Source organism: Calypte anna, chromosome 8 (genome assembly GCF_003957555.1).
Source record: "Calypte anna isolate BGI_N300 chromosome 8, bCalAnn1_v1.p, whole genome shotgun sequence".
In the NCBI taxonomy this organism is placed as follows: Eukaryota; Metazoa; Chordata; class Aves; order Apodiformes; family Trochilidae; genus Calypte; species Calypte anna.
Window position 1 is genome coordinate 12,030,794 of NC_044254.1, and position 24,628 is coordinate 12,055,421.

General features: G+C 38.8%; 1 protein-coding gene across 3 annotated transcripts in view; it reads right to left on the reverse strand.

The window, feature by feature from the left end:
• The window catches only part of PLPPR4 (phospholipid phosphatase related 4), a 31,754-nt gene extending 7,419 nt beyond the window's left edge, over nt 1-24,335 (reverse strand). Inside the window, exons 1-4 of one of the 3 annotated variants that reach the window (XM_030455119.1) lie at nt 24,155-24,335; nt 8,138-8,323; nt 5,108-5,237; nt 3,455-3,650 (exon numbers count right to left, since the gene is read on the reverse strand). In XM_030455119.1, coding sequence (XP_030310979.1) covers nt 3,455-3,650; nt 5,108-5,237; nt 8,138-8,323; nt 24,155-24,232 — 590 coding nt within the window. In that variant the 5' untranslated portion in view covers nt 24,233-24,335. Of the gene's footprint in view, nt 1-3,454; nt 3,651-5,107; nt 5,238-8,137; nt 8,324-23,956; nt 23,978-24,154 lie in introns of those variants that run through there. The other 2 variants (XM_030455120.1, XM_030455121.1) reach the window with 2 other exon arrangements.
• Between the last annotated feature and the right edge of the window lie 293 nt (nt 24,336-24,628).

Consider the following 24,628-nt stretch of genomic DNA (forward strand, 5'->3'; position numbering starts at 1 on the left):
TGCTTCTCAATTCAAATACACTGTGCTAGTATTCACTTGAATAAAACCCCGGGATAGTACAGTCTTTTTCAGCTTATGCTTCCTAAGCAATATATGATTGATCAGTAATATTTAATTTCTAAATTTATTTTCTACAATCTGGAGATAGCACCAATGTTAATGAAATACCATTGTTTTGAAGTAAATATTTATCATGAAATTCTTTTTGTGTATGTTGAAAAGTGAGTTTACTAGGAGAACAGTGGGAACAAGCTAAAGACCAAATGATTGACTGAGATAAGTATCTATACATTTATTTCTGTAAAGAAATTTCCATTATAACTTTTCAGTAAATACCTAATTATACAACTTATTTAATGCACAAACCTTGATCTCTTGATTACTTTCACTGACTTCAACTCTTTTCAAAGTAAGGATTCACACACTTTAATAATCAGCAACTTTAACTTCAGCAACTGAATCAATCATCTTCTTGCTCTGATGATGGAGGGATGACAGGGTGATATTCTTCTCAGAGAGAGGCAAACTACATCTTTATTTGCCATGTCTTCATGTTTATTTTTTGTATTTCAGCATGTTATGGAAGGACTGAATGGAGCACAAAAAACCAGAGGGCATTTTAAGAGTTACAGGGCCCCATCCTGAAATCCAAACCAAGAGGGTAAATTAAAATATATGCAAATTGTGATCAGATCTATTCTTGAAATTGCTCAGGGCCTCCTGCTCCCATTGAAAACCTAGAGACTCAAATGATGTGAACTTGAGTCTTGAGTCAGAAACTACAGATATGAAAATTAAAAGTGACAGCTTAGCTTCTGCTTCTCTGACCAAGAAAAGGAGGTTTTGTAGAAACAGCAGCTAGACGGAACCCTTATGTAAGGCCTTCTAATATTTTACCTTTGTTCTTCTCATAGAACCATTTCAGTCCTCTAAAAAAAAAACCAACAAAAGTGATGGGAACATGGAGAGACTTTATAGAGTAGAGGGAGTGGATTTAGCTGGGAGTGGATTGAGTAACAACTGTGCTATGGCAGACATTTTTTTCATAGCTTGTAGAAGGCCTAAAAAATGTCTGATCTCTGAACTCTCTAAGATGTGGTGAAGATGCACAGCTATTTATATCTGTACATTTACCTCCTTAAAATGGCATGGACATGAAATGTAATGTGCTGGCTGTCTTGGTGAAGAAGAGCATGTCCCTCTTGGAGCCACAGCAGCCACCTTTGACTGAGAAAACTCAGCTTGGAATGAATACTAGAATAATTACTTCACAGATAGGTCTTGACACCGTAACTGGGATCCATGCATAGCCATTGCTGTGGCAGCACCTGTGTTAAGTAGTTTAAAATTGAACATAGTCATTTACCTTTAGACAAAGACAATTTTCTGCAAAATAGCAAAGTCTACTTTCTAAGTTTCTTTCCTATGCACTTTGCTATCTGTTCTAAATAATTTGTTGGCAACTAAATGTGTTCATGTAGTTCAGTGTGAATGTCACATTGCTGACCTGAATTTGAGCCCATGGCTCCAGCAGGTTCATAACTTTGGCCAACTTGAAATCAGCATGATTCCTTTTTCATTTCTGAAGACAGACCTACATCCTTCTTTTTTCATTCCCCTCCACCACCCCTGAGCACACCTTTCACAAATGTATCCTTGGGGAACAAGTTCAGGATTGAGGACAGGAGGATAAAGACATGCAAAAAAAGTAAATTTTTATAACGGCTAATCTACTCCTTTACGCTGTGCAGCTTTTATTTGAAGCATAAATCTACTTACAGCCTCTGTGGAGCTGATATATAGACTCGATTCTATGAACTTTAGTAACATTCAGAACTTAACCTCAATTTAATAACATTGTTATAATATATAAGGTATGGAACTACGCTACAGTCAGCTTTTTCTTTATTCTGTTTTCTGTTCGTGTGCTTTCAGTGCCAGCACAGCTTATTACAGACAAAATGCACTCGGTGTACTCTTCAGTGGTGACACTGTTTTTATTTCTGTATTTGTTATATTTCAATAAAAAAATTAAAATAATTCAGGGTGAAATTAGGTAGCCTTTTTTGTATTGAAAAGGAGAACAAAGAACTCAAAGAAAACATGTCCTAAGCTCAGATGACAGTGCATCACACTAAATGCTCATGAATGAGGATGAGTAGAAGGAGAACAATGATTAGAGTCACACTGAGAGAGAGTCAAACTGAGTTAGAACATCAGAAATTATAGAGCATAGAGAGCTCACTGGACATCTGCACAGGAACGACTGAAAAGGCTCTTTGAAGATAAATAGAGGAAAAGATGGACAAAGACACCTCTGGATATTTGGGGATATTGCAGAAAATTATTTAATACAAGCAGCTGGACAATTATGTGTTCCTCTCTATAATTTTCAGAGGGGAGGCTAGAGGCAGATTTCTGGAGCCAAAGTTTCTGGGAAGTACAAATAAAAACTGAAGGTCATTAGCAATCTCAAAAGAATAGGTCCCTTAGAAGCTGAAATTATTGAAGTCAAATTAACCTCCTGGGCTGGAGAAGTTATACCACAACTCCAATAGTACATGACTGAAGGACACTTCATACGAATGGAGCCTTGCACTAACAAGTAGCAGATGTATTGGAACAGTACAACTTACTGACGTATACCTTCAATTTCCCTGTTTAAATCTTTGACCTGTCATCAGTAGCTGAATTATCACTATTTTGTCACATTAAGCTTGTTTAAAATGATACATAGTTTTTTTTTTATCTTGACTGTATACATGTCCCAAAGCTGCTATTACAAACAGTATTAATTTCTTTCCTGACCATCTAAGTACGGAGGTTGAAGACTAAATGATCAAGGAAGATAAACCACAAGTGAAAAATACCCTGAAAGAAAAAGCCATGTGTTTGGGAACGCAGAGATTTGCACTGCTGTGGTTTTTCCCCTAATAATTTGTCAATCCTGTATAAAAAATTTAATCAACTGGAGAAAGGGAAAACAAAGTCCTCCACAGAATCCTAAAACCAAGCCTCACAAACTAAAACAAAAATTCCAGAGGAGTTATGTATTTTTACAGAGGTCTTAGATAAAGTACTTGGGTGACTTCCTCCTCTGCCTGTAATGAGTAATGAGTAACTTATCCCACTGGGATAACTTTTCCCACTGGGAAAAGCAGTAGAGACTATACATATTAATAATGGTATAAGAAGTTGTCTCATTTGAAGGAAGGAAAATAACTAGATACTAACAACTGTGCTTTGGAATCGGACAAACCCCACTATTGACCCAATTTCTATATAAAGATATTGAAAGAAAATTCAACATCACTAAAATATATTCACATTCTCACCTCTGTTACAAAAAAGTAGACAAAAATCATTCAGATAAGAAAAAAACCATGAAACTGGCACAGAAGATAAAAAATAAAATAAATACTTGAAAATGAACACAATGAAGGATAGAACCAACCTTCCAGCATTGATAATATTGAGATCAGCTCCTGAGCAAATATCTTCCACAACATACGAATTCTCTGAGCAGGATACATTTAAAGATGTGTAGTTAGGCTTGCACACAGTCAGGAAATATGGTGCCTGATATCCTGTTGATAGCTGTATAATATCAGTAACAAGAGCAGTAGAACAAAGACCAAACACATGAACACCTAGGAAAGAAATCAATAGAGCTTGTTAACTGCATTATATACCTAAATTAGATTAATCCATTGTTACAAAATACATTCAATGGAATTCTGGTGGCTTGTGTCATTGGATTTGAAAGAATGTAACTGAAGAATAAGATGATTTTTTTTGGGGGGGGGGTTGATTTTTGTTTTGTTTTATTTTGTATTTCTGTGGTTTTTTGTTTGTTTGTGTGATGGTTTTTTTAATGAAAGCTTATTGCAAAGTTCAATTCTTAATTTAAAAAAAAGCAGATTATTTATGTTTGTTTTCTTTCTCTTGATACTTAACACTTAATTTTGCTGACTTAATATCCTCCTGAGGACCTGTTCTCTTTTTACCAGCAGGGACTCATCAACTGGCAATAACCTTGGCTATCCTCATAGTTTTTGTTACTTGTGGAGTACCAAGTCCTTTCCATGAGCCCAAATATTTAAAACTTTTTGGTAACTGATCAGTGTTTCTGTCTAGTTAATAATGCCAAATTCACAAGTCAGTCAAATACACTTGTTTTAGAGAAAGAATCTGAAGTCATTAAAATATGAAAGAAGTTTCAAATTCAGAGTATCAGTCAAATACAAAATTCATGCAGCTTTGAGTTGATGTTTTTGCTGATGGAATGAGATGCCATACAGAAGAAGTGGAGAGTACAGAGTATTTTTACCATCCTCCCTGCTGATATTGTAATCTACCATCCACTCTGTTAACTTCATCACTACTGCTATTAAGAGGATGCTTAACTGGTCACAGACTGCATAACCTCTCCTGTGATTACCTTTCTGCTTCCCAGGCTACAGAAACCTCATGCCCTCTCTAATTAAAACATTTCTGACACACATAAAACCTTTTTTTTATTCACTCATTGGTAGAGGAAATTAACTGTAAGATATGGAAAAAACCTCCAGTTGCCTTTTCAAGTTCAATTTTCACAAATGATAATAAAACCAAAGTAAAATAAAACAATTCAGCATGTAATCTCTATAACTACATTGCCCTTTCTGAAGAGGTAGATGAGCACGCCCCAGAAAAATAATGTCAAATCTACTGGCAGTTTCTGTCAAGTTTTTACTGTGATGCTGAATTCTATGTGAGGTGGCTTGAATCTTTGCAGTGAAGACAGACAGGGGAGACTATACACTAAAACCATGAAAATAAGACAGATCAAAGTGGATAGAGAAGTAAAACCAAATCATTCTTTTAGAAAAAGTGACAATAGTATGGGAAAGGAAAGGAAAATCAGAGAGCATAGATGCTGCATTACTGAGTATGGAGCTGCTCTGTTGCTCCATTCGACAGCTGCTTCTCACATTTTCTGGCAGAAGATCTAAGCCAGTGAAAACCCTGCACTGTTCTGAAAGGCTGTTTCAGAGAAGAAAACGTATATGGTGAAAACTGAATGTATATGGAAAGTTCTTTTTTGTGACTAACATTTGAAACCTACCAACAAATCTGACAGCTCTTCTAAGAAAAGAATTGAAGTTGCATCCTCCTGCATTAATATTGGCCTCTGTTCCAATCCCATTCCTTCTTTTGGACAGGCAACAGTAGAGAATCCCTTCTCCAATCATTATCTGCAATGATAAAGGAGCTGTTAAAATTAAATATAGCACTTACTCAGAAGAGACTAATTGACTTTAAAGAGCTGAAAGATACCTATACCACAACCAATGTCATCCACTGACATGTATTTCCCTTTAAAAGATTTCTATCAATACGTAAACATTCAGTAATAAAACTTAGCCTAAGTGAGGGCAGGCAAAAAGGCACTGAAATGAAATGTAAGTAGCATACAATATACTGTCCTCAATGGAATCAGGGTCTTGATCCACTGCTGAAATTTCATGTTTCTACAATAAAAAAAAAAGAATAATTGCAAAATCTTGTCTCTACAATAATCCAGAGTCACTGCAATATTTTATGTATTTCTGGGATGGTTTTAGATCTGAGTCTTGGCCTCAAGCCTCTCAATCCCCAGCAGCTTCTAATTATGAGGCAGCTTGATCTTCTGTTTGGTTTTTTGTTTGCTTGTTTGTTTGGTTTTTTGTTAGCTTTTTAGTTTGGTTTGTTGGTTTTTGTTTGTTTGTTGTTGTCATTTTTTTTTTTTTTTAATTTGGCTTGGATTTTAACCAGATCCACAGCAGCAGAAAAAGTTCTGTTCTTATGGTCCCTCTGAATGTACAAAGCAAAACAGATAACGACTGAAGCCCTAGACAAGAGTTTATAATAGAAATAATGAGAAAAATAAAAATGAAAAATAGTGTTACTTGCTGGAAAATCCAGATCCATTTATACATTTGCAGATTCAGGTTTGACTTTTCCTTGTTAAATAGTGCAACAACTTGAAAAGGTGTTTCGAGCCAGTACCAATTTCAGAATAAGGGCTGGGCTGAAATTAATGAAGCATTTCTCACCACTAAAAGGATATTCATGTTGTCTATCCATAGATGCAATGAAAACTGACACATACAATGCTCAAAACTTGCTGTGCAATAATACACTAAAGCATCTGAATTATGCTGAAGTTTGTGCATACTAAGAACCCTCACCCTAGTAGAAGGGAGATACTATACACAAGCTGAGCCCAACTCTTTTAGCTAAAGGTTTATTAAATTAAAATTTCCCTTCTTTGCCAGAAAAAACTGAAGTAGTGAAGGTTGTCTCATTACATGGAAAATTCAGTGGTGAGGGTTATTAAAGGAATCTTGATTAGATGAGAACTATGGTTAATATTATCTGTCCCGATTCAATCGATTTACAGGTGAAACAACAGGAAATCAATCGTGTTTCAAATTTAAACAAAACAAGAGAAACTCCAATAGTTTTTAACAAAGCTCCAGATGATGTCTGGCACAGGATAAAAAATAGAGATATGTCTTTAGCTGGTATGATCAGAGAGAAAATTGGGAAACAGCAAGACTTATGTCAAGGAAAACTTCAGGTTCAGAGTTCTTTGAAGCAAATGGAAGTCATGTTACAATTAGTGCATAACTATATTCCAGACATAAAATACCCATTCTATACAAGTCCAGTTGTTTCACATGGAAGTCTCCTGTGGTTTATGAATACATACAGAAAATTTTATAGAAGCCACAAGCTATAAAACTATGTCAATAATACAGGTAGAAATTTTCTGCAGTACTTCAGGGCTACAGAACAGACCTGGTTAAGAGCAGTTGCTGCTCACTATAATAAGCAAAAAAGCAAAGAAAAACCCAAACCCATAAAGCCCCAAATCCACATAGATCCTTCTGTAATAATGACTTGAGAAAATATACTACAACATAGTAGATTTGTTGAAAAAAAATTGCTATGAAGTGAATAGATTGAATATGTTCTCCAGTCTTGGGAAAATCTGAGTAGATTAACTAAAATAATAGAGGAAAAATTAATTCTTGTTCTAATATTTAAATAAGGCTTTAAGTAAAAACTGAGACTGGAATGTACTTTTCTCCTCCTCTACCCCCTGCTTATTTTTTTATTTTCCTGCTTTTTGGCCTTATTATTTACATTCTTTGGTAATATTTAAAATGTGCCTTAATCACATCTGTATTTTATTGAGTCTTGATAACTTTCTGCCTCATACTGCAGTAAGTACCTTAACTGCAGAGGCTAGCATATGCAATGTAGCTGGAGATCCTCAATACCTCATATAGCTCGTGCTTTATTTTCTATATGTTGGAGGTTCTATAAAGTGTGTAATTCATTGAAATGTTAATGAAAAGTAAATTATTAAAATGCTAAACTCTACAAGATGACAATGGTACAATTGTAATCTTTTTGCACTGTGTTTCATTGACATGTTTTTCCAAAGAGAAAGGGAGGAAATGGACAAAAAAATCCTAGTTTTTTGCTTCAGAAATGATACCGAATAATAAAAAGCTGATGCTCTACACCATCTGCAGTGCCTTTTATGAAAAGAGGTAGTGTACTTCACACAGAGCCAGTTCTCCAACTAATACAAGAATCAAATTAATGCTCACACTAACACATAAACTACACCTTTCTAAGGATTCCTGCCTTCAAGTTGTTGTGATGTGAAGCTTCAGGATTTACTGTCTTTACTGATCTCACATTTGATAGGCATGTTCAAGTGTGGGTTTGAGTTCTCCATACGGTACGTTTTGGTTAGTCTGTACAGCTGATAGGAGAATAATTCAAACAAGAATAATATTCTCTACTGCATAATTTCATGCAATGCTTAAACAGTTTAGCTGTAATCAAAGCCCTCATGCCCGTAATGGAATGTGCAACTCATCTCAGTTGAAGGTGTTTCATATTGCCTAGACTTGACATAAACTCTTAAGTAAAGATCAGTTTTTACCCCTCTAAATTTAGAGATTAATTTAAGATCCTAAGGTTATTAGCCTGGATGACATGCTGCAGCCTAACTGAAACCAAAAGAGTTATTTTCTTTGTGCCAACTGAAACTCTGCTCAGAACCTTTAATAAGTGACAGTTGCACCTCACTTACCGTAATTGACGGTCCAGCAAAAACCAGACTCAGCAGCATCAAGAAGGGAACAGACTCTTGTGTGGGTTCAATGTATGGCATACTCAGACTCTTGTCATAGCAATTAAATCCAGAGTGAACTGGCTTGAAGACATCAGTAAGTTCAAGAAAATAGAGACTAACAACAGAAGATGCCAATATGGGCAACTAGAAGAGAAGAAAGAGACAAATTAGTGTTTGGAAATGGAACAGCAATTATTTTGGAAAGACAACATAGTCTGTTAATTAAACTCCATGATGTTTGCTGTCTACATCTCACTGCTCCTTCTCATATCCATTTTAGCATCTTTAAATAATTATTTCTCTAGAGATATAATACTATTCATTTAATATCAACTAACCCTGTTGTCTACCAAACTAGTCAAAAGACCCAATCTGACCTTTAATCCATACAATTTAGCCTTTTCATCTATCCATAATTTATAGATGTACTTTGATTTTTTATTTTTTTTTTTTATAACAGAGGAAGTATGAGATTGCAGTCTCCCATGTGGGGTATCAGCTTTCTCCTGTTCATCACTGCCGTTTTTGGTCCTTAAGCAACTACCTGCTTTGTATGTGACAATTATATCAAAGCTAGCTTGCATTAAGTTTCAAAGTAATAGTTAATTAAAAAGTATCCAGTGCTTTCCTACTGGCTCATATGAGATAATACAGCATTCTGCCTTCACACATTTTATAATTCTATCAAAAAAGCAATTAACTTTGGCAAGACTCAGTTTGTTTAGAACCATCACAATTCTTTTAGCCTCTAGCTATTTAGTGATTTTACCTTTTGCAATTACTTCCAGTAATTTACTAAGAGCAAAGTTGGCCTCTGGGGATACATTCACCTCAGCTTTCTAGCAGCTCCTGAAAGCACACATTCAACCATAAGCCTCTTTGGATTGAAGTCATTCAAGAGGAGAAATAGCAATAAGGCATTTTAAAGCCACTGGTTTATAAGTGAACAGAGAGCTGCCCTGCCCCCAGGGTGGGCAGTGGGGCATTCAGAGGTGACCAGTAGCACGTAATTATTCTCTATATCCTCTTAGTAAATGCTAAGAGATGTTTGCTGTTCGTTACTTCCCAGAGTCTTCACTGAGTAAGGCAACATTAGAACAGCTGCCCGCTCCTCTGCTGAGATTCAGTGACTCCTTCCCAGTGTGTCTACTGCTACAATGAAGGTACCTATGGATAACATGCTGTGAATTGCCTGTATGCTTCCTTTTTTTCTTTTTAGGATGGCTATCACATTAACTTTCCTTCACTGTTAGCCACAGCTGAAAAGTAATAGCTTGTAACTCCTAAGTATATTCACTTAGATAAAATCATAAAAAAACTGATAAGGCTGTACCACATCTCTTAAATAAAAAAAAAACGTTTCCTCTTTTACATCAGGCAACTCACATTATGAGAAAGAGGAACTATCTGAACATAATTTTGGGAATACTTAGATTATATTATTCTTGCAATTTTCAATACTGTCCTGGTTTCAGATGGGATAGAGCTAATTTTCTTTATCAGCTGGAACAGTGCTATGTTTTGGATTTGGTATGGCATTTGGTATGAGAAGCATGCTGATAATTTGCTGATGGTTTTAGCTGTTGCTAGAGAAATCAAGGATTTTTCAACTGCCCATGTCTTGCTAGCATATGGGTACACAAGAAGCTGGGAGGGAGCATAGCTAGAGAACAGGCCTGAGTGGGCCAACTGAATATTCCAGACCCTATGATGTCATGCTCAGCACATCCAGCTGGGGGAAAAAGAAAGAAAGGGGGACTGAAGTGATCATGTTTGTTTTCCCAAGTAACCATTAGTTGTGACTGAGCTCTGCTTTCCCCACCAGGGCTGGGAGGGGCTGACTGAGCAGCTGTGTGGTGCTTCATTGACGGCTGGGGTTATGCCACAACAAGTGTCATTTATTCTACAATGGAAAAGCAGAGGCAAAACTGGATAAATATGGATATTGCAAAAATGATGAATAAACCCTGCTATATATGGCACAGGTACCACAGTTTCTCACAGTAACTGGCCATTTTCAGATTGTTAAGCATTGGGTTTTTAAAATGCAGGGCTTCTGAGTATAAAATTATAATTGTGGGTGGTTAAAGGAGGAAGGTTCTAGCTAAATTTCACTGAAATGTTTTTTAATATGTCTTGGGATTTGTTTGAAAAAAACAGCTTATCTTTGTGTACTGGAAGACAGATTGGAAGAGGGTGTGTTTTATCTTCAAAGTGTTCAAGACAAAATTGGCAGAAGGTGGAGAATGAAAGAATTGTGCCTCTCTGGTTATCTGTGCTCCATCTGATTGCACTGTAATGTCACACAGCATAGAGGCTGTGACCACACAGAAACGGAGGGAATGCGTACTGGAACCCTAAGTGCTGTAAGCATTAAAAAAAAGCAAGACCAGGCATGGAGTAAGTTTGCTTCATTAAGTAGTGTGTGTTTATAAATATCTAAACCAAACATTTATTTGCACTCATGTACTATATTACACATGCACATTATGTATATATAGCAAACGTGCAACACGTAACATGTTTGCAAATACATAATCTAAATAATACATAATCTGACATATAAAATGTATGGAATAATCATATACAATGTAAGTAAATTGAGTCCTGCTTCCTGCCCATCACAGGAAGAAGTCCAGTTCTTACTTCCTACTGGATGCAGTTACTGTTTGGCTACAATGCAACCATGCACATTTAGTCAACAGGGGCTGGCTATGCTCATTCCAGCTATTATACAGATGTGCAGGGATGAAAGAGGACTTTCCCGGTATGTTCATAGTCTGGGAATAATTGGGTTGTGGAACTGGGTGCCTTTCTCTCTACACCTGCCAGCACAGAGACTGTGAAGCTGTCTGGGATAAGGGGCCTCCTGACCAGAAGGCTGGCACAGTGCACGCTGCCCAGGTGGGAGGGGAGCTTGCACAGAGTCTCTGCTGCTCTTGCAGGGACACTGAAATTCTCCACAGTATTTGAACTCACCCATATTGCAACCTCACTTCTGCACAGCATTTCTCTCTTGAAACATTTGCCATGTTATAACAGGAAACAAACCTATTTTTAATGGACAAAGGAGGCAAAGTGCCTATTGCCCTTCTTTTCAGAAATGATGCCCTTTTATCTACATGCCCCCAAGAGTTCATTTCCTACAATGAAAACACAGAGCAATCACACACATAAAATATCTTGCATGCAGAGCTTCAGCTTCAATGTGTATTTTTTGATTTCTTTAATGTCAAGAAAAGGAAAGCCTCTCCTTGAACAACAGGCTCTTCATTACCCACAAGTCCACCTCTGAATTGATTATGGGGTTCTTAGGCAGGCTGCTGTTTTAAATTAAAATATTGAGCTATCAAAAATAAGGAATATATGAAGAGACATTTTATTGCAAGACACTAAAATAAAAGATGTGGACAACATTTTTTAAACTACCGTATGTAAGCTATAATTTTATACCTAATTACAAAATCAAGGAACTGATTTTGTAATAAGAACTGCATTTTACTGTCTTATGACTTCACTACAGGACTCTTGTATTATTTCTGACTGTTATTACCCATTCTGCTAAGAGAAATAATTCTAAAGGGCTATGAATCCCCAATGTAACTGCTAACCGTACGAATGAAAAGGTTTATAGTCAGTATGCTACACAATGTATGTCAGATCCCACTGGGCTTTTTTTTTTTTAATATCTTTTAAAATATAAATATAAAATAAGTCTTCTAAAAAGTCTAGCACTTAAAAAAACCGAAGTCAATGTTTCTAAAATCTTCTAAACAGTAAAACTGGCTATTTAATATATGAATATTTATGGAGTATTCTGCTTAAGGCAGCGGTAGTTCTGTAATTATAGACTTCAGCTCCCAACACCTTGAAAATGTCAAATATAATTTATAATTAGATGGTAAAATGTGTATTGTTTTAATTACAAAATGGAAAAGGAATTTTTCTGTTCCTAATCAGAATAGTAAGACCCCCAGCCTCAGTTCAAAATCTGACTTCCTCGGTTGGCTAATGGAGAAAGATCCCTGTTTAACTTGTAATTCAGACTTATAAATGTAGAGTTTGACCATTTGGATGTTTGGCTTTGAGTGTTAGGATCAGAATCACAGTCAGCATTTAATTTTATTTTTTATTTTTTATTTTCCCTCCTGTTATTTTCTTAAGCTGTAAATTGAGAGCCTTTATTAAGCCACAGGATTTTGCTATGAGTAAAAATTAATACTATTAATATTTAAAAAGATTGAGCTAGGGAGCTAGTGAGCTAGGGATTGTCCAAGCAGGAAAAGATATAATCTCTTCTCATAAGAGCTCCACACAGATGTAAATAACTACATACAGATCTTGTAAGAAAGAAAATAAAACATGAAACTCTCTTGCGTATTACATAGTGCAGGCCAAACCAAGAGCATTTCTTATCACAGTAACGTCCCTGAACTGATGGGATATGTAACAAATCTTCCTTCTGGCCAAGAGCCATAGGATACACATCATCCATTGCAGAGAAGTGAAAGAAGAAATGGTTGAGAGATGAGTTCAGAGGTGTGAGATGACATTTCTTCAGGTTGCCCATCACTCTTACTTGGGACACGATGTGATTGCTTCTAGGGATGTTTTGGGGTGGTTCTGGTTTACTTGTGAGGATTAAGAGAGCCCAGAACAAAACATCTCAGCGTAATTTATTATTTCTCGTATGATACAGCCTACACATGGAAGCCATGTGGTCCTGCCCCAGACCCACAAGTTGGCCACCAATTAATCACAAAGACCCAAACTGCTTGGGCACCCCCAGATAGTTGGAAATGCTTCTGTTAAACTTCCCTGAGATCGCTTATAGTTTTCCAGATTTTCAAATGCATGAAAAGACAAACCTGTACAGTTGCAATCCACTAAATACAGTATTGTCACTACTATAGAGAAGCCACAGATTTTGTACTGAGTTTTCATGGACGTGGGACTGGGGCTTGTCAAGCATTCTTAGTTTGTACCTGTCTTGACATTTGATTTAACTATAACAGCAGTTCTACTGACTTTAGAAATTAGGCTATGCCATCTTTGTATGGTACAACTCTGCATGATTTTTGTATCTGTATCTAGCAGTAAGATGTAGTTATCCTGTAAAAAATCCTCTCTTCATGACTCTAACATAGTGCATACCAAATCCTTTGTCAGGATCAGTATGATAACACACTCCAGGAACCACTTGGGTTCATTTTATGTTTGTTAATGTGCTTTTATATCTTTCTCTTTTGTCATGTGTTTTCACATTATAGTCTAATTTACTAATCAGTTTAAAATCAGTTTTCCCAGCTGCAGTTCTGTATTTCTTTATCTGACCATTGGGTGAGTTGTTTCTATACTTGAGGTCTCCAATACTAGCATATGCCCATCTCTAATCCTACAGCTGTAACTCCTCCATATTGCACATTCTGTCATGCCGAATACAGGTATGACAGCAGAGGTCTTGCAAATGGGGCAGTGCAAGGCCAAGCTTCAGTAAGAAAATCTTACTGGAGTGGATAGAACCATAAACAATACAAGGTTGTCCTCTGGACAGCTCAGCAACTAGGGCACTGACCTTTCTGCCTGGTCTCCCACCAGGAACACAACCTGGTGATCCGGGGGAAACACTGAACTGCTTGCTCTTGAGTCAAAATGCAAGACCTTGAACTTTACTATTCCACAGGATCCCTGCAGAGCCCTGAACTTCTAATTCAGGCTACTCTCTTTCTTTGGAGAATTTCCAAATAATCAAAAAGCTTCACTAAAACCACATTCTCTCTGCAAGCATTACAGGCAAGTCAGTAGCAATCAGATATTGTTAGAGTCTTAAAAGATAACAACGGAGCAGGTGAGGCTCAAATAAAAAGAAGGAAAAAATAAGTGCATACACACACAAATGGTTTCTCTTTTACCTTAAAAGAATATGCAACTGGATAATTGTAATTCATGGAAATTGTAGAACATGGTAATTCAAAATTCTCCGGGAATCAGTACCTTCCCTTTCTCTAAAACTGTACAACGGTAGTTACATATCTAACTCATACTTACCAGCCCTCATTAATCACAGAGTCTATATTTACCTTCAGAAAAATGACTTCTTAAAATCCATGGGCTATATGAGACTGCAGCAAAGGACTGTCACATGCTCAAATGTCTGAATCCATTTTGTAGGTTGCACAAAGAGTGACATCTCTTTGCTTAGCTAAAAAGGCAATACAGGCATTATCTCTTATAAACTCATAACCAGATCTTGCTATGGTGTTGTATTGGACTGTGCTGGTGGCTACCAGCAGACATTCTTTAAATATGGGTCACAAAAGTGACTGGCCTGAGCTGTATTTCAGTCAGGCTAAGAAGGGGGAAAATTAAATGCTTCTCTTGAGGAGAGGCATAGCTGAATATTGATGTCACTGCTCAGTAAACTGGTCAGAATGACCTGAGTGATTCTCCTTGAGACTGTGTGCAAATGCAAAGGCTGTGGAACTGCTTAGTTCTACCTGTCTGTATAAAAGGTAGGCAGAAAAAACAATATGTATATAGCTTTCAGAGGAAGTTAAGACATGATTAGCCAGATGCAAAATAAAGACAGTATGATCAGCCCACCTGTCAAAAAGGGTTAAGGGTGCCTGATATATTATTTGGATCTTACTTATTTTGTAAATAATTTTTAGACTTGAATGGCTAGGAAATTCATAGATCCTTAGGTCATTTTGCAAGAAGCAAGAAGTTCCTGGGCATGGGAGCTGCATCCCACTGTTTCTTTTTTTGTTTCTGGGAGTCTTTGTAACAAATCAAGAAAAAATCAAACAGGATTGTCTCAGAGAGATAGCTAATGAACACCACCAGTTTCTCCTCATGGAAAAATACCAGTGAAGTACTCAGGAGAAGGATGTTCTGTTTAATAATTACATTGTGTTTGCACTGAAAGGCTGTGGCATTGTGGAAGATTTTATTAAATACATCAGAAATGTTATTCCTTAAGCGAGAGAATTCATGGTCTTAATGATAAGGCACAACAGATGGATGAGACAAAAAAGAAGGCTGTGGTGGATTGAAGGAGACAAGATATTCCTAGTCTTAGCCAACTACTAACGGTGATTGCAGCTTTCAGCTACCCTGGCTCTTGTCCTGTTGTTCTTTGCTGTGGGGTTTGCAAAAGACAGGAGGAAAGAACAGAAGGATAGGTCTCTTTTATCTTGACAGGAATGAATACTAAGGTCATGACTGAATACCTTCCAGAAACAGGTCAGGAAGAAGAAATGGTGTCAGCCTAAATTCTGCCATTTTCTCTTGGTTTTGGGAATGCATGGCTCCTGTCTAGCTTTACCTTCATCCCCAGTGAGGCTGCTGTGCAGTGCTGGGATTCAGACCACGCAGAAGCTGAAATGCATTTCAAACTGGGCTGTCATCTTTTTGAGAGATAGCACAAGATGGCTGTAGAGCAGGGAACTTGCTTGACCTAGTCAGGTCTGTAGATTTTTTTTTAAGTTCTAAATTTAACTCTTAAATGCCTCAGGTTTATAAGAGATGGCAGTTAGGCTTTTTGCAAGTCTAAGATTTGCATCTGTATAAAGGCTTTTTGTTTTTTCTCTGAACGAGTCTCTGCTGCTTCTTGTCACTTTTTTGGATGCAGGTTTCATCTGGCCCAAAGCTGTAGGGATCTGGTCTTTTCTCTAGAGGACTTTTACTTCACTGTTTTTTAAGCTCTATGGAAATTACTTGCAAAGACATGATATGATACTCTTTCTTCTCCTTGATTTAACTCTACTTGATTTAATTTCAATTCTCCATTTAATTTCAAATCCCACGTGTCACTGAAATCCATTATGATTTCCATTTTGAAAAATTAAGTTATCCTTATTTCCAGCATTGATTTTAGAGTTTAATTTAATTGTTCAATGACTGCTAATTAGAGGCCAGCTTTAGAAATACAACAGATACCCTCATACAGCTCTTCAGACTTCTTGATCTATTGCCAAATCTTAATGGAAAACCTCTCAGTATACGTAAGCCCAAAAGTAGAGCTCCATCAATTCTAAAATTTCCTGTTTTTTCAGAAATCTTGAAGTCCCAGTAATCCTAAAAGTAGCAATTACACACGGAGAAACCAACAAAATAAAAATTGTTGGACAAAAGTATTAATAGTCAGGAATAATCAAAAAAATCTTAAAAAATATTTCTATTTAAGTAAGCATATGAGCCTAAATAGAAGGCAAATCCTTAGACAGGAATTTTACAGCACAAAAAAATACCATTAAATCATTTCTTTTCAGTGTGACTTCAAAAGTAACTGATGATTCATTGCATTATTACAGCTAATTATGATCATTAATCAAATCAATGATTAGTTATAATCTATTAATAACTACAAACAATGAGATTTAAGATATTGCACATACTGTTGATTATGAAACTCCTCTTATGCTCCTGCTGCAAGGTTAAGGCAAACCAAGAATTAAAACACTTCAAAAAAAGGCTGTTGTTTTCAGGTCAGTCTTACCCAACTTCAGCTAGAAGTTTCCTCAAAACCCTTATGTCTAGTAAACAAAGCTGCCAAACCTTACAAAATACTACCATTTGTTCTCTGTAAAACATAATGGCTTCCATACATACAGAAAAAAAAATAATTCTGTGCTTGCCAACTCTTCTCCAGTGTCTGACTCCCCTGCTGGTTGGCCATTCTGAACTCTCTTCCTAAAAACTGACCTTTTATGTGACAAATCGAAATATGGTGTCTGGAACAGCTCCTCTGTATATAAGGTCTCATAATAGACTGTCCTTTATTAATTTTGGCTTCAGAGTAACAAAATTTTGATAATTATAGAAGAAAATCACAGACAGAATAAATTTTTGGAAGAGGTAGTAATTTTTAAAAATTAATGTCCTTTAATTTTTAATGTATTCAGGCCTCCTTTTACTATGGGGTGTTAGGTCAGAAGGATGGTACAGGACTGAAAAGGGAGCAAGGTCTTTTTCACCATGAATTACTCAAACTCTACACTTGTCAATCAAGTAAGCAAACACGGAGAAGGATCTAACATGTGGCATTTGCACTTGTGCCCACAGGAGAGCCTTGGCATACTTCCAACATCTCCCTTTTTGTTTTCTTCGACTTCTGCTAAAAGCTGGCAGTATGTAGGCTGCGTTTCTCTTCTGTAAGCATACAAATGATGTGGAAGATATAACACTTATGACTTGGCCAATCAATTATACAGATGCTTTGAATGTGTAGCAATCTCCTCAAGCCCCAGAGAGACTCTTAATGTTTTGGGGATGCTGGTCTCTAATGCACAGTTATAAACAGATCTGACACCCGTCCTCTGAGTCAGCCTCATGACTCAGTGCAAAGTGTGCAAAGTCAGTGCAAAGTGTGTTTCTCTTTCTTCCCTTCCACTCACATATGGTTGACTCTTTTAAGAGAAAAAGCAATGTACTGGGAAAGTACTATGCTACTTCCAGAGTATGGGGATAATTCAATCTTCGACAGCTGGGGGTTATTTGTTGTTTTTTCCCCCTTGCCCCCCTAAAGCTAATTCAATCTTAACAGAAAACCTACCTAGAGAGAAGCGACTACACAGTGTCTCCTTACACTTGATCTTAACACTTGATCAAAACATCCCATCTATAGGAAAAAAAATTAACCCTGTGGCCTACTCTCCCTCTACTCCTTTTCTAATCACTGCATTCTTTTGGCATTTTGTGTCTCTTGCAGTGACACCTATATGTGACTTTCAGGTGACAAAGTGCCTAATTTAAAATGTGATGGGTCATGCATGGCTGTAAAATCTCCAGATGTGACTAGAGAAGTGGCACCCAGCTCCCAAGTGTGTACACTGGATGTTTCAAATCTAGCTCTCTCAGTGTATGCTAGAAACAACAGAAAATAAAGCATCCAGTGCTGAGGCCATGAATGTTCTCTACATGCACCTATTCAAATGGAAGCTGATGATCTCTTGCACTTTACAGCCTGGAGTCCTACAATGATATGAGATCTTTGTGCATCGTGCTGGTGAGAATTTCAGCTCCAGTTCCTTTGGGGAACAAGAAAAATAAGTGGTCTTCCACTATTGAAAGAAGTGTTTCAGAACAGTCATGGTGTGACTAATGCATGGCTATGCTCTGAAAAATGCAGGGAAAGAAGCTACCTGTATCTGAATGCATAAAATCATAGAATTATAGAATCGGCTGGGTTGGAAGAGACCTCAGAGATCATCAAGTCCAACCCTTGCTCCACTACCGCCACGGTTACTAGACCATGGCACTAAGTGCCACACCATTCTTTTTTTAAATATCTCCAGGGACAGAGAATCCACTACTTCCCTGGGCAGCCCATTCCAATGTCTGATCACCCTCTCCGCAAAAAAATTCTTTCTAATATCCAACCTAAACATCCCCTGGCACAACTTGAGACCGTGCCCTCTTGTCTTGCTGAGAGTTGCCTGGGAAAAGAGACTAACCCCCACCTGGCTACAACCTCCTTTCAGGGAGTTGTAGAGGGTGGCTGAACAGTCCCAGTTCCCTCAGCCTCACCTCACAGGACTTGTGCTGGAGTCCCTTCACCAGCCTAGTTGCCCTCCTTTGGACCCGCTCCAGCACCTCAATCTCCTTCCTGAACTGAGAGGCCCAGAACTGGAGGCAGTACTCAAGGTGTGGCCTCACCAGCGCTGAGTACAGGGGCAGAATCACTTCCTTGGACCTGCTGGCCATGCTGTTCCTGATACAGGCCAGGATGCTATTGGCCTTCTTGGCCACCTGGGCACACTGCTGGCTCATGTTCAGCTTCCCAGGTCCCTTTCTGCCTGGCTGCTCTCCAGCCACTCTGTGCCCAGCCTGTAGCGCTGCATGGGGTTGTTGTGGCCAAAGTGCAGGACCCGGCACTTGGCCGTGTTGAACCTCATCCCACTGGAATCAGCCCAACTCTCCAGTCTGTCCAGGTCCCTCTGCAGAGCCCTCCTGCCTTCCAGCTGATCGACACTTCCCCCAAGCTTAGTGTCATCTGCAAATTTGCTGATGATGGACTCAATCCCCTCATCTAAATCATCTATAAAGATATTAAACAGAACTGGGCCCAACATGCATCATACAAAACAGTTTAGAGCACAACATAGGGAAAAAAATTTACTTTACTAGGGCCATTGTCTGACATATCTTGAATTTCAGTCCCAGGAAGTTAAGAAACCAGCAAAGGAATCCTGTGCCATACACAATTTATCTGGAGAGTACGTGCATCAAGTCACTCAAATTGACACCACATTGGCTCCTTGCATTCACACATATTGGGCACCAGATGAACCAACAATGTCACTGAAGTCAAAGTCAAAATTCATGGCAACTTCTGTGAAACCAAGATTTAAACGAGGAGCTTCTGAAGTGGCATTGCATGGGTGAAGACCATTTCTTCAACAAGAAAAAGTGAATATATCTGTCCTGCTTCCAACTGTGTCACCATTCTGCCAGAATCTGAAACTACAATAATGCAGAAGTCTTCCAGATTCATATTAAAATGAGAGACAACCATATTTTTCTGTAAGCGAATATACTTATGACATACTCTGAATATGCCAAAAAGAAAGTCAGTTAAAAAAAAAAGCAAAACTAGTTCTAGGAATACTCATTTTCAACATCTTCCAGAGGCATGTTAGACTTTTTTACCCTGAAAATTAATATCCACTAGACCAAAGGGTCTATGAATTTTCTTGGCAAGTTTTGTTACTCCCAGCTATGCAAAGGAAGCTCAGATAACCCATACAGTCTACAGAAACCTAAAATGGCATGAGCATAATTAGGAATAAAATAGGCCAAACTGCCTGGCAGTGCTGATTACTACATGCTTCAGGTAAGCATAATGCACAAGGCAATCTAAAACAATTTAGCTCTCAGGAGTGTTACCAGTGTTTTAAAATATCCTTTAAAACATTCTTATATACACAGGATAAATCATCAAGTTATTTCTTTATTCGGATCATGAAACTTGAAAATAAGTAACTGAAATACATTAAGATTTATTTCATAATGCTCATTTGTTTGCCTCTGATGTTTTTTAGAGAATGACCAACCCACATTTTTCAGAAGCTCCATCTCTTATTTTTGTTTCCATTTAATTTCTAGGTCTTCCAAAACTCTAGCCTGAGTCTCCTTTTGCTTTTCCTGTGTAAATGAAGAATAGCTCTAGTGATAAAAATTATCTTAAGAGGAACATTTTGATTTATATTTTAACTCTGTTGTTGGTAAAATCTGCTGGTTTGAATTATTCTTAAATTAGATTGAAACCAAAATCAGGGCCAGAGTATTTACTTTGAAGTTAACCATCAGTTACATTCTATGTAATCATAATTCATCCAGTCCTGAAAGTTGCTGAGACCAAACATATTTGTTTACTGTAGGTAGTCTCATTCCTTACACATTCCTAAGGAATTAACAGAAAATGCTAACACATTAACAGAAAATGCTAAGTGTCAGACCTGTGTTTTCTGCTGTTTCTAAAGATAAGGTCCTTCTGAAGCAGCGGATGCTTGTTCTGCATCCCTGAATTATATTAGTTATTACAAATATGTTTTTCAGTTTTTAACTATATAATATGTTTCATTTCTATAACATAAAGCCATCTTTTTCCTACTGCTTGGGATAGTAACTTCCTCCTTGACCCAACGTCCTTTTTTTCCATGTCTTTCCGTTTGTCTAGTGTTTGAGAGAAAGATCAGAACCTTTTTATAACTGATTTTCCAAACAGCTTTTGCTCTGGTGTAGACCTCCTAGTTCTTCAATCAAACTGCATGACAAGAAACTGCAATTTTATTTGTTGAAGGTGCAAACTTAAGGTGCTACATTTTTTTTTTAGCAATTCAGGGAGGAAAGGGACTGTCTGCTATGAATGGAACAGTGAAACTTAAAAGGAATGAATGGCAGAGGAAAAACCAGAAGTGACAACATTCACAGGACAGAGAAAACCTGCTTCCCATCATTGATTCAACCATCACTCATGAATGTAAAACCTCAAGAATTCAGAGACCCTTAGTTAAATTGGGTAACATTTGTTTTTAAATAGTTGGCTGCTGCATTAGGAACTTACCTCCTGCCTAAAAAGGAAATTCTTATTACAGAGTAGTGCCACACTGAGTCACTCCTCTACCTCTTATTTTTGGGAACTTCCCATTGCAATTAAGTTATCTTTGATACAATCCCTCTTTATGAGGTCCAATTCAATCTTTGGTTCCCTTCGGGCCCATCACAATAGAAGAATCTAAGCCATCATGATGAGTTGCTGATGCTTTTGAAGTGTTGGTATTGGCCTGTGCTACAAGCCCTAAAAAGGTATTCAGATCAGTAGTCTGATCAGACCAATGCGTGTGTGGCTAAATGCAGGGTGGGTATACAAGAGCAACACAACCTAAGTGGTTTTTTCTAACTATCATATGATTTGTCACCTTTTCATATAATCATGGAATATTAGGGCAGAGCCATAGAATGCCAAAGCAGGATAACCTAGGGCAGGTTATACAGGAATACATCCAGGTGGGTTCTGAGTCTCCAGAATAGGGAGACTCCACAACCTCTCTGGGCAGCCTGTGACAGTGCGCCATCATCCTCACAGTAAAGAAGCTTCTCCTCATGCTGAAGTGGAACTCCCTGTGTTCTATCTTAAACCCATCATTCCTTTTCCTATTACTGGGCATCACTGAAAAGAGACTGGCCTCGTCTCCTTGACACCCACCTCTCAGATATTTAAAGACAGTAATAAGTTCCCCTCTCAGCTTTCTTTTCTCAAGGGTAAACAGCCTCAGTTCTCTCAGTCTTTCATAGGAGAGATGTTCAAGTCCCATAAACATCCTCGTAGCTCTCCATTGCACTCTCTCCAGTATATCCCTGTCTCTCTTGAACTAGAGATCCCAAAACTGACTTTGACTCCAGTGATTTGAGTACCCAACCGAAATGTGAGAAATAGTTTCAAATCCTCCTTTTGTGTGATAGGAGAGGGCTGAAAACTCACCAAAGAGTTTGCTAATCAATGTTTAGATAAGGTGTATTACGCTCAGCTTTTCCTCTTGATGTTTCTTGTACCAAATACCTACATGTCTAATGAGTTCATGGTGGGGTATATGTCTGCAGTTCAGTAATTAGAACTTGCTCCTTGGAGAGAAGCTGGCACAGGCTTTAGACTCTGCTCCTGTGGCTGAATAACATAGAAGTCCTGAAAGTTCATTAGGAGAGCATTCTGTTAAGTGAGAGCTCTGACTCCCTCAGAGCAGCTGGGTGTTGAGATCTCCACCTCTTTTTAGATCTAGCTCTAAATGAATTACTGAACACTGGCTGAACACTTGTGAGTAACTGGCCTACAGTGGGAACTGCACACAGAATTTATTTTATGCTCTTCATTACTCACAGAATTCTTTGTGCTATTCCTGGTAACAGGAAGGTTCCAAGGAAGGTTCCATAAGTATGCAACTCTCTTGCACAGCAGGCATGTGTGTTTTGTGCTGCTGCCTTGTATCTCAGCCCATCTTGCTGCAGGCCAAAGCATAGTTCTGTTGAGTCTTGCAGAATCTCTACATCATCTCCTGCATTAGAGCTATGACCAGGCTGAGATTCAGCTATGTCCCTTCCTGTCTGGATTCCCAAAGCAACATTCTACCACAGAGACTGAGGAAGCCCCTTTAGGGGTTTCTCCAAACTTGACCTCTCTCTCTTGTGCAAAGCTAATGTAAGATATGTATAATGCAAGTCCCCTTGAAAAGGGCTTTTCTTGAGCAGGCCTAATTACACTGATAGAATGAATGTGATGCTTCCATATAATCTGCCTCTGCAAAGCTTTCTAGTCAGTATAGCTTACTGTAGGTTAGCTCATGTCCAGGTTTTTAGGGAATGCAGCGAACTGAGACACTACACTGTTACCTGAAATCCCTTCTCGGCCTGACCCTTTCTACCTCCTGGAAAACCTCCAAAGCACTGAAAATAAATAACTATTCAAATAAAAAAATAAATATTAGAAATAAATGCGCCTGAAATAAAATAATTTTTGTTTTATATTTCACTCAATGTTTATATTTTTGTATTTTATACATTAAATATTGTATATACTTCTTTAATGCTTTTATTTAGTGTACCAGCTATAACTAATTCACATTATATTTTACCATTAAGCTCTTCATATTATTTTCACAATCACTGAGGTAAGTTTACATGCTCAAAGTAATTTCTTTTGAGTAGGGTCACCTGAAACAATCTGCTCAATGTATAAAGCATTCTTACTTCCTGCTTACTGCTGTACCATTGAGCAAATTCACATCTCGGCTACAACCCTAAGTTTAAAATGGGTCTATTCTTGATCTTACAGAACTACATAAGCGACTGTACCTTCCAGGGGGACTGAACGCCTGCAAGTGACATCCCAAGCAGCTATTGCCTCTGCAACTCCACCTGCTACCAGCTGAGCAGCCATAGCTGGTTTTCTCTTTAAGATGTGCCGAGAACCTCATTTTCAAACCAGACATTTTTAGCTCATTTAGGAAGCACATAATCCAGGGGTCGGTAAAATCATACCACAGATGATGGTTTTGTGCACATTTCAATTTTCCTAAGCATTTCCTTAAAAACATGATTTTTTATTCTATCCAAGCAAGGCGAGCCGCGTTCGCCTAAAAGCCAGACCTTGAAACATGTCTTCCTCCCGAGAGCTTCCTCTGCACACAGGAGAATTTACTTAAGCAGCTCTGGCATTTTCTGAGCAATTCTTAGAAATCATTCCCCCTTGAAAGCACTGCAAGGAAGAGGTTCACCTACGCCGGCTCCTCACGGGGGGCTCCGACGGTCATTCCGGTAAGGCAAAGCATCGCGCATCAGGCGATGCGCAGACGACGCCGAGGCCAACGCTCCCTCGGCGGGGAAAGCGGGCACCTCCGCCGAGCGGCTCCCGGCCCCACCGCTCCCCGCGCCCGCCGCTGCTCCGGAGGGCCCCGCTCGACGGGGGTGGCCACTCACCTCTACGAAGTAGAAGCAGGGCAGGAGGGTGACGCTGTCCTTGGTCACTTTGCCCTTTGGCCGCTCCTTAGCGGACATGCTGGCGGGGCTGCGGGCGGCGGCCCCGCGGGGCTCCACCGACCGCTCCCCACTCTCCTCCGCCCGCCGCCGCCCCGATCCCCGCGCCGCCCGCCAGCGCGTGCCCTGCGCCGTGCGCGGGGCTGACGTCAGGGGCTGCGCGGCGGCGATAAGCGGGGGGCGGGCGGCGGAGGGTGGCGGGGTCCTGGCAGCTTTAACTCCTTCGCGCCGGCGATCCGAGGTGCGGCTCGCAGGGCCAGCGGGGTGCGGAGCTCAGACCCAGGAACTGCGGCTGCAGCAAGGGGGCTGCGCGAGTCGCTGCGCAAGCCTGGAACACCTGAACGGGTCCCCTGCAGGCGTGAGGCTGCTCAGGACCCTCCTTGGGAGAGGGAGGGGTAGCGGCGTGTTGGGGCTTTC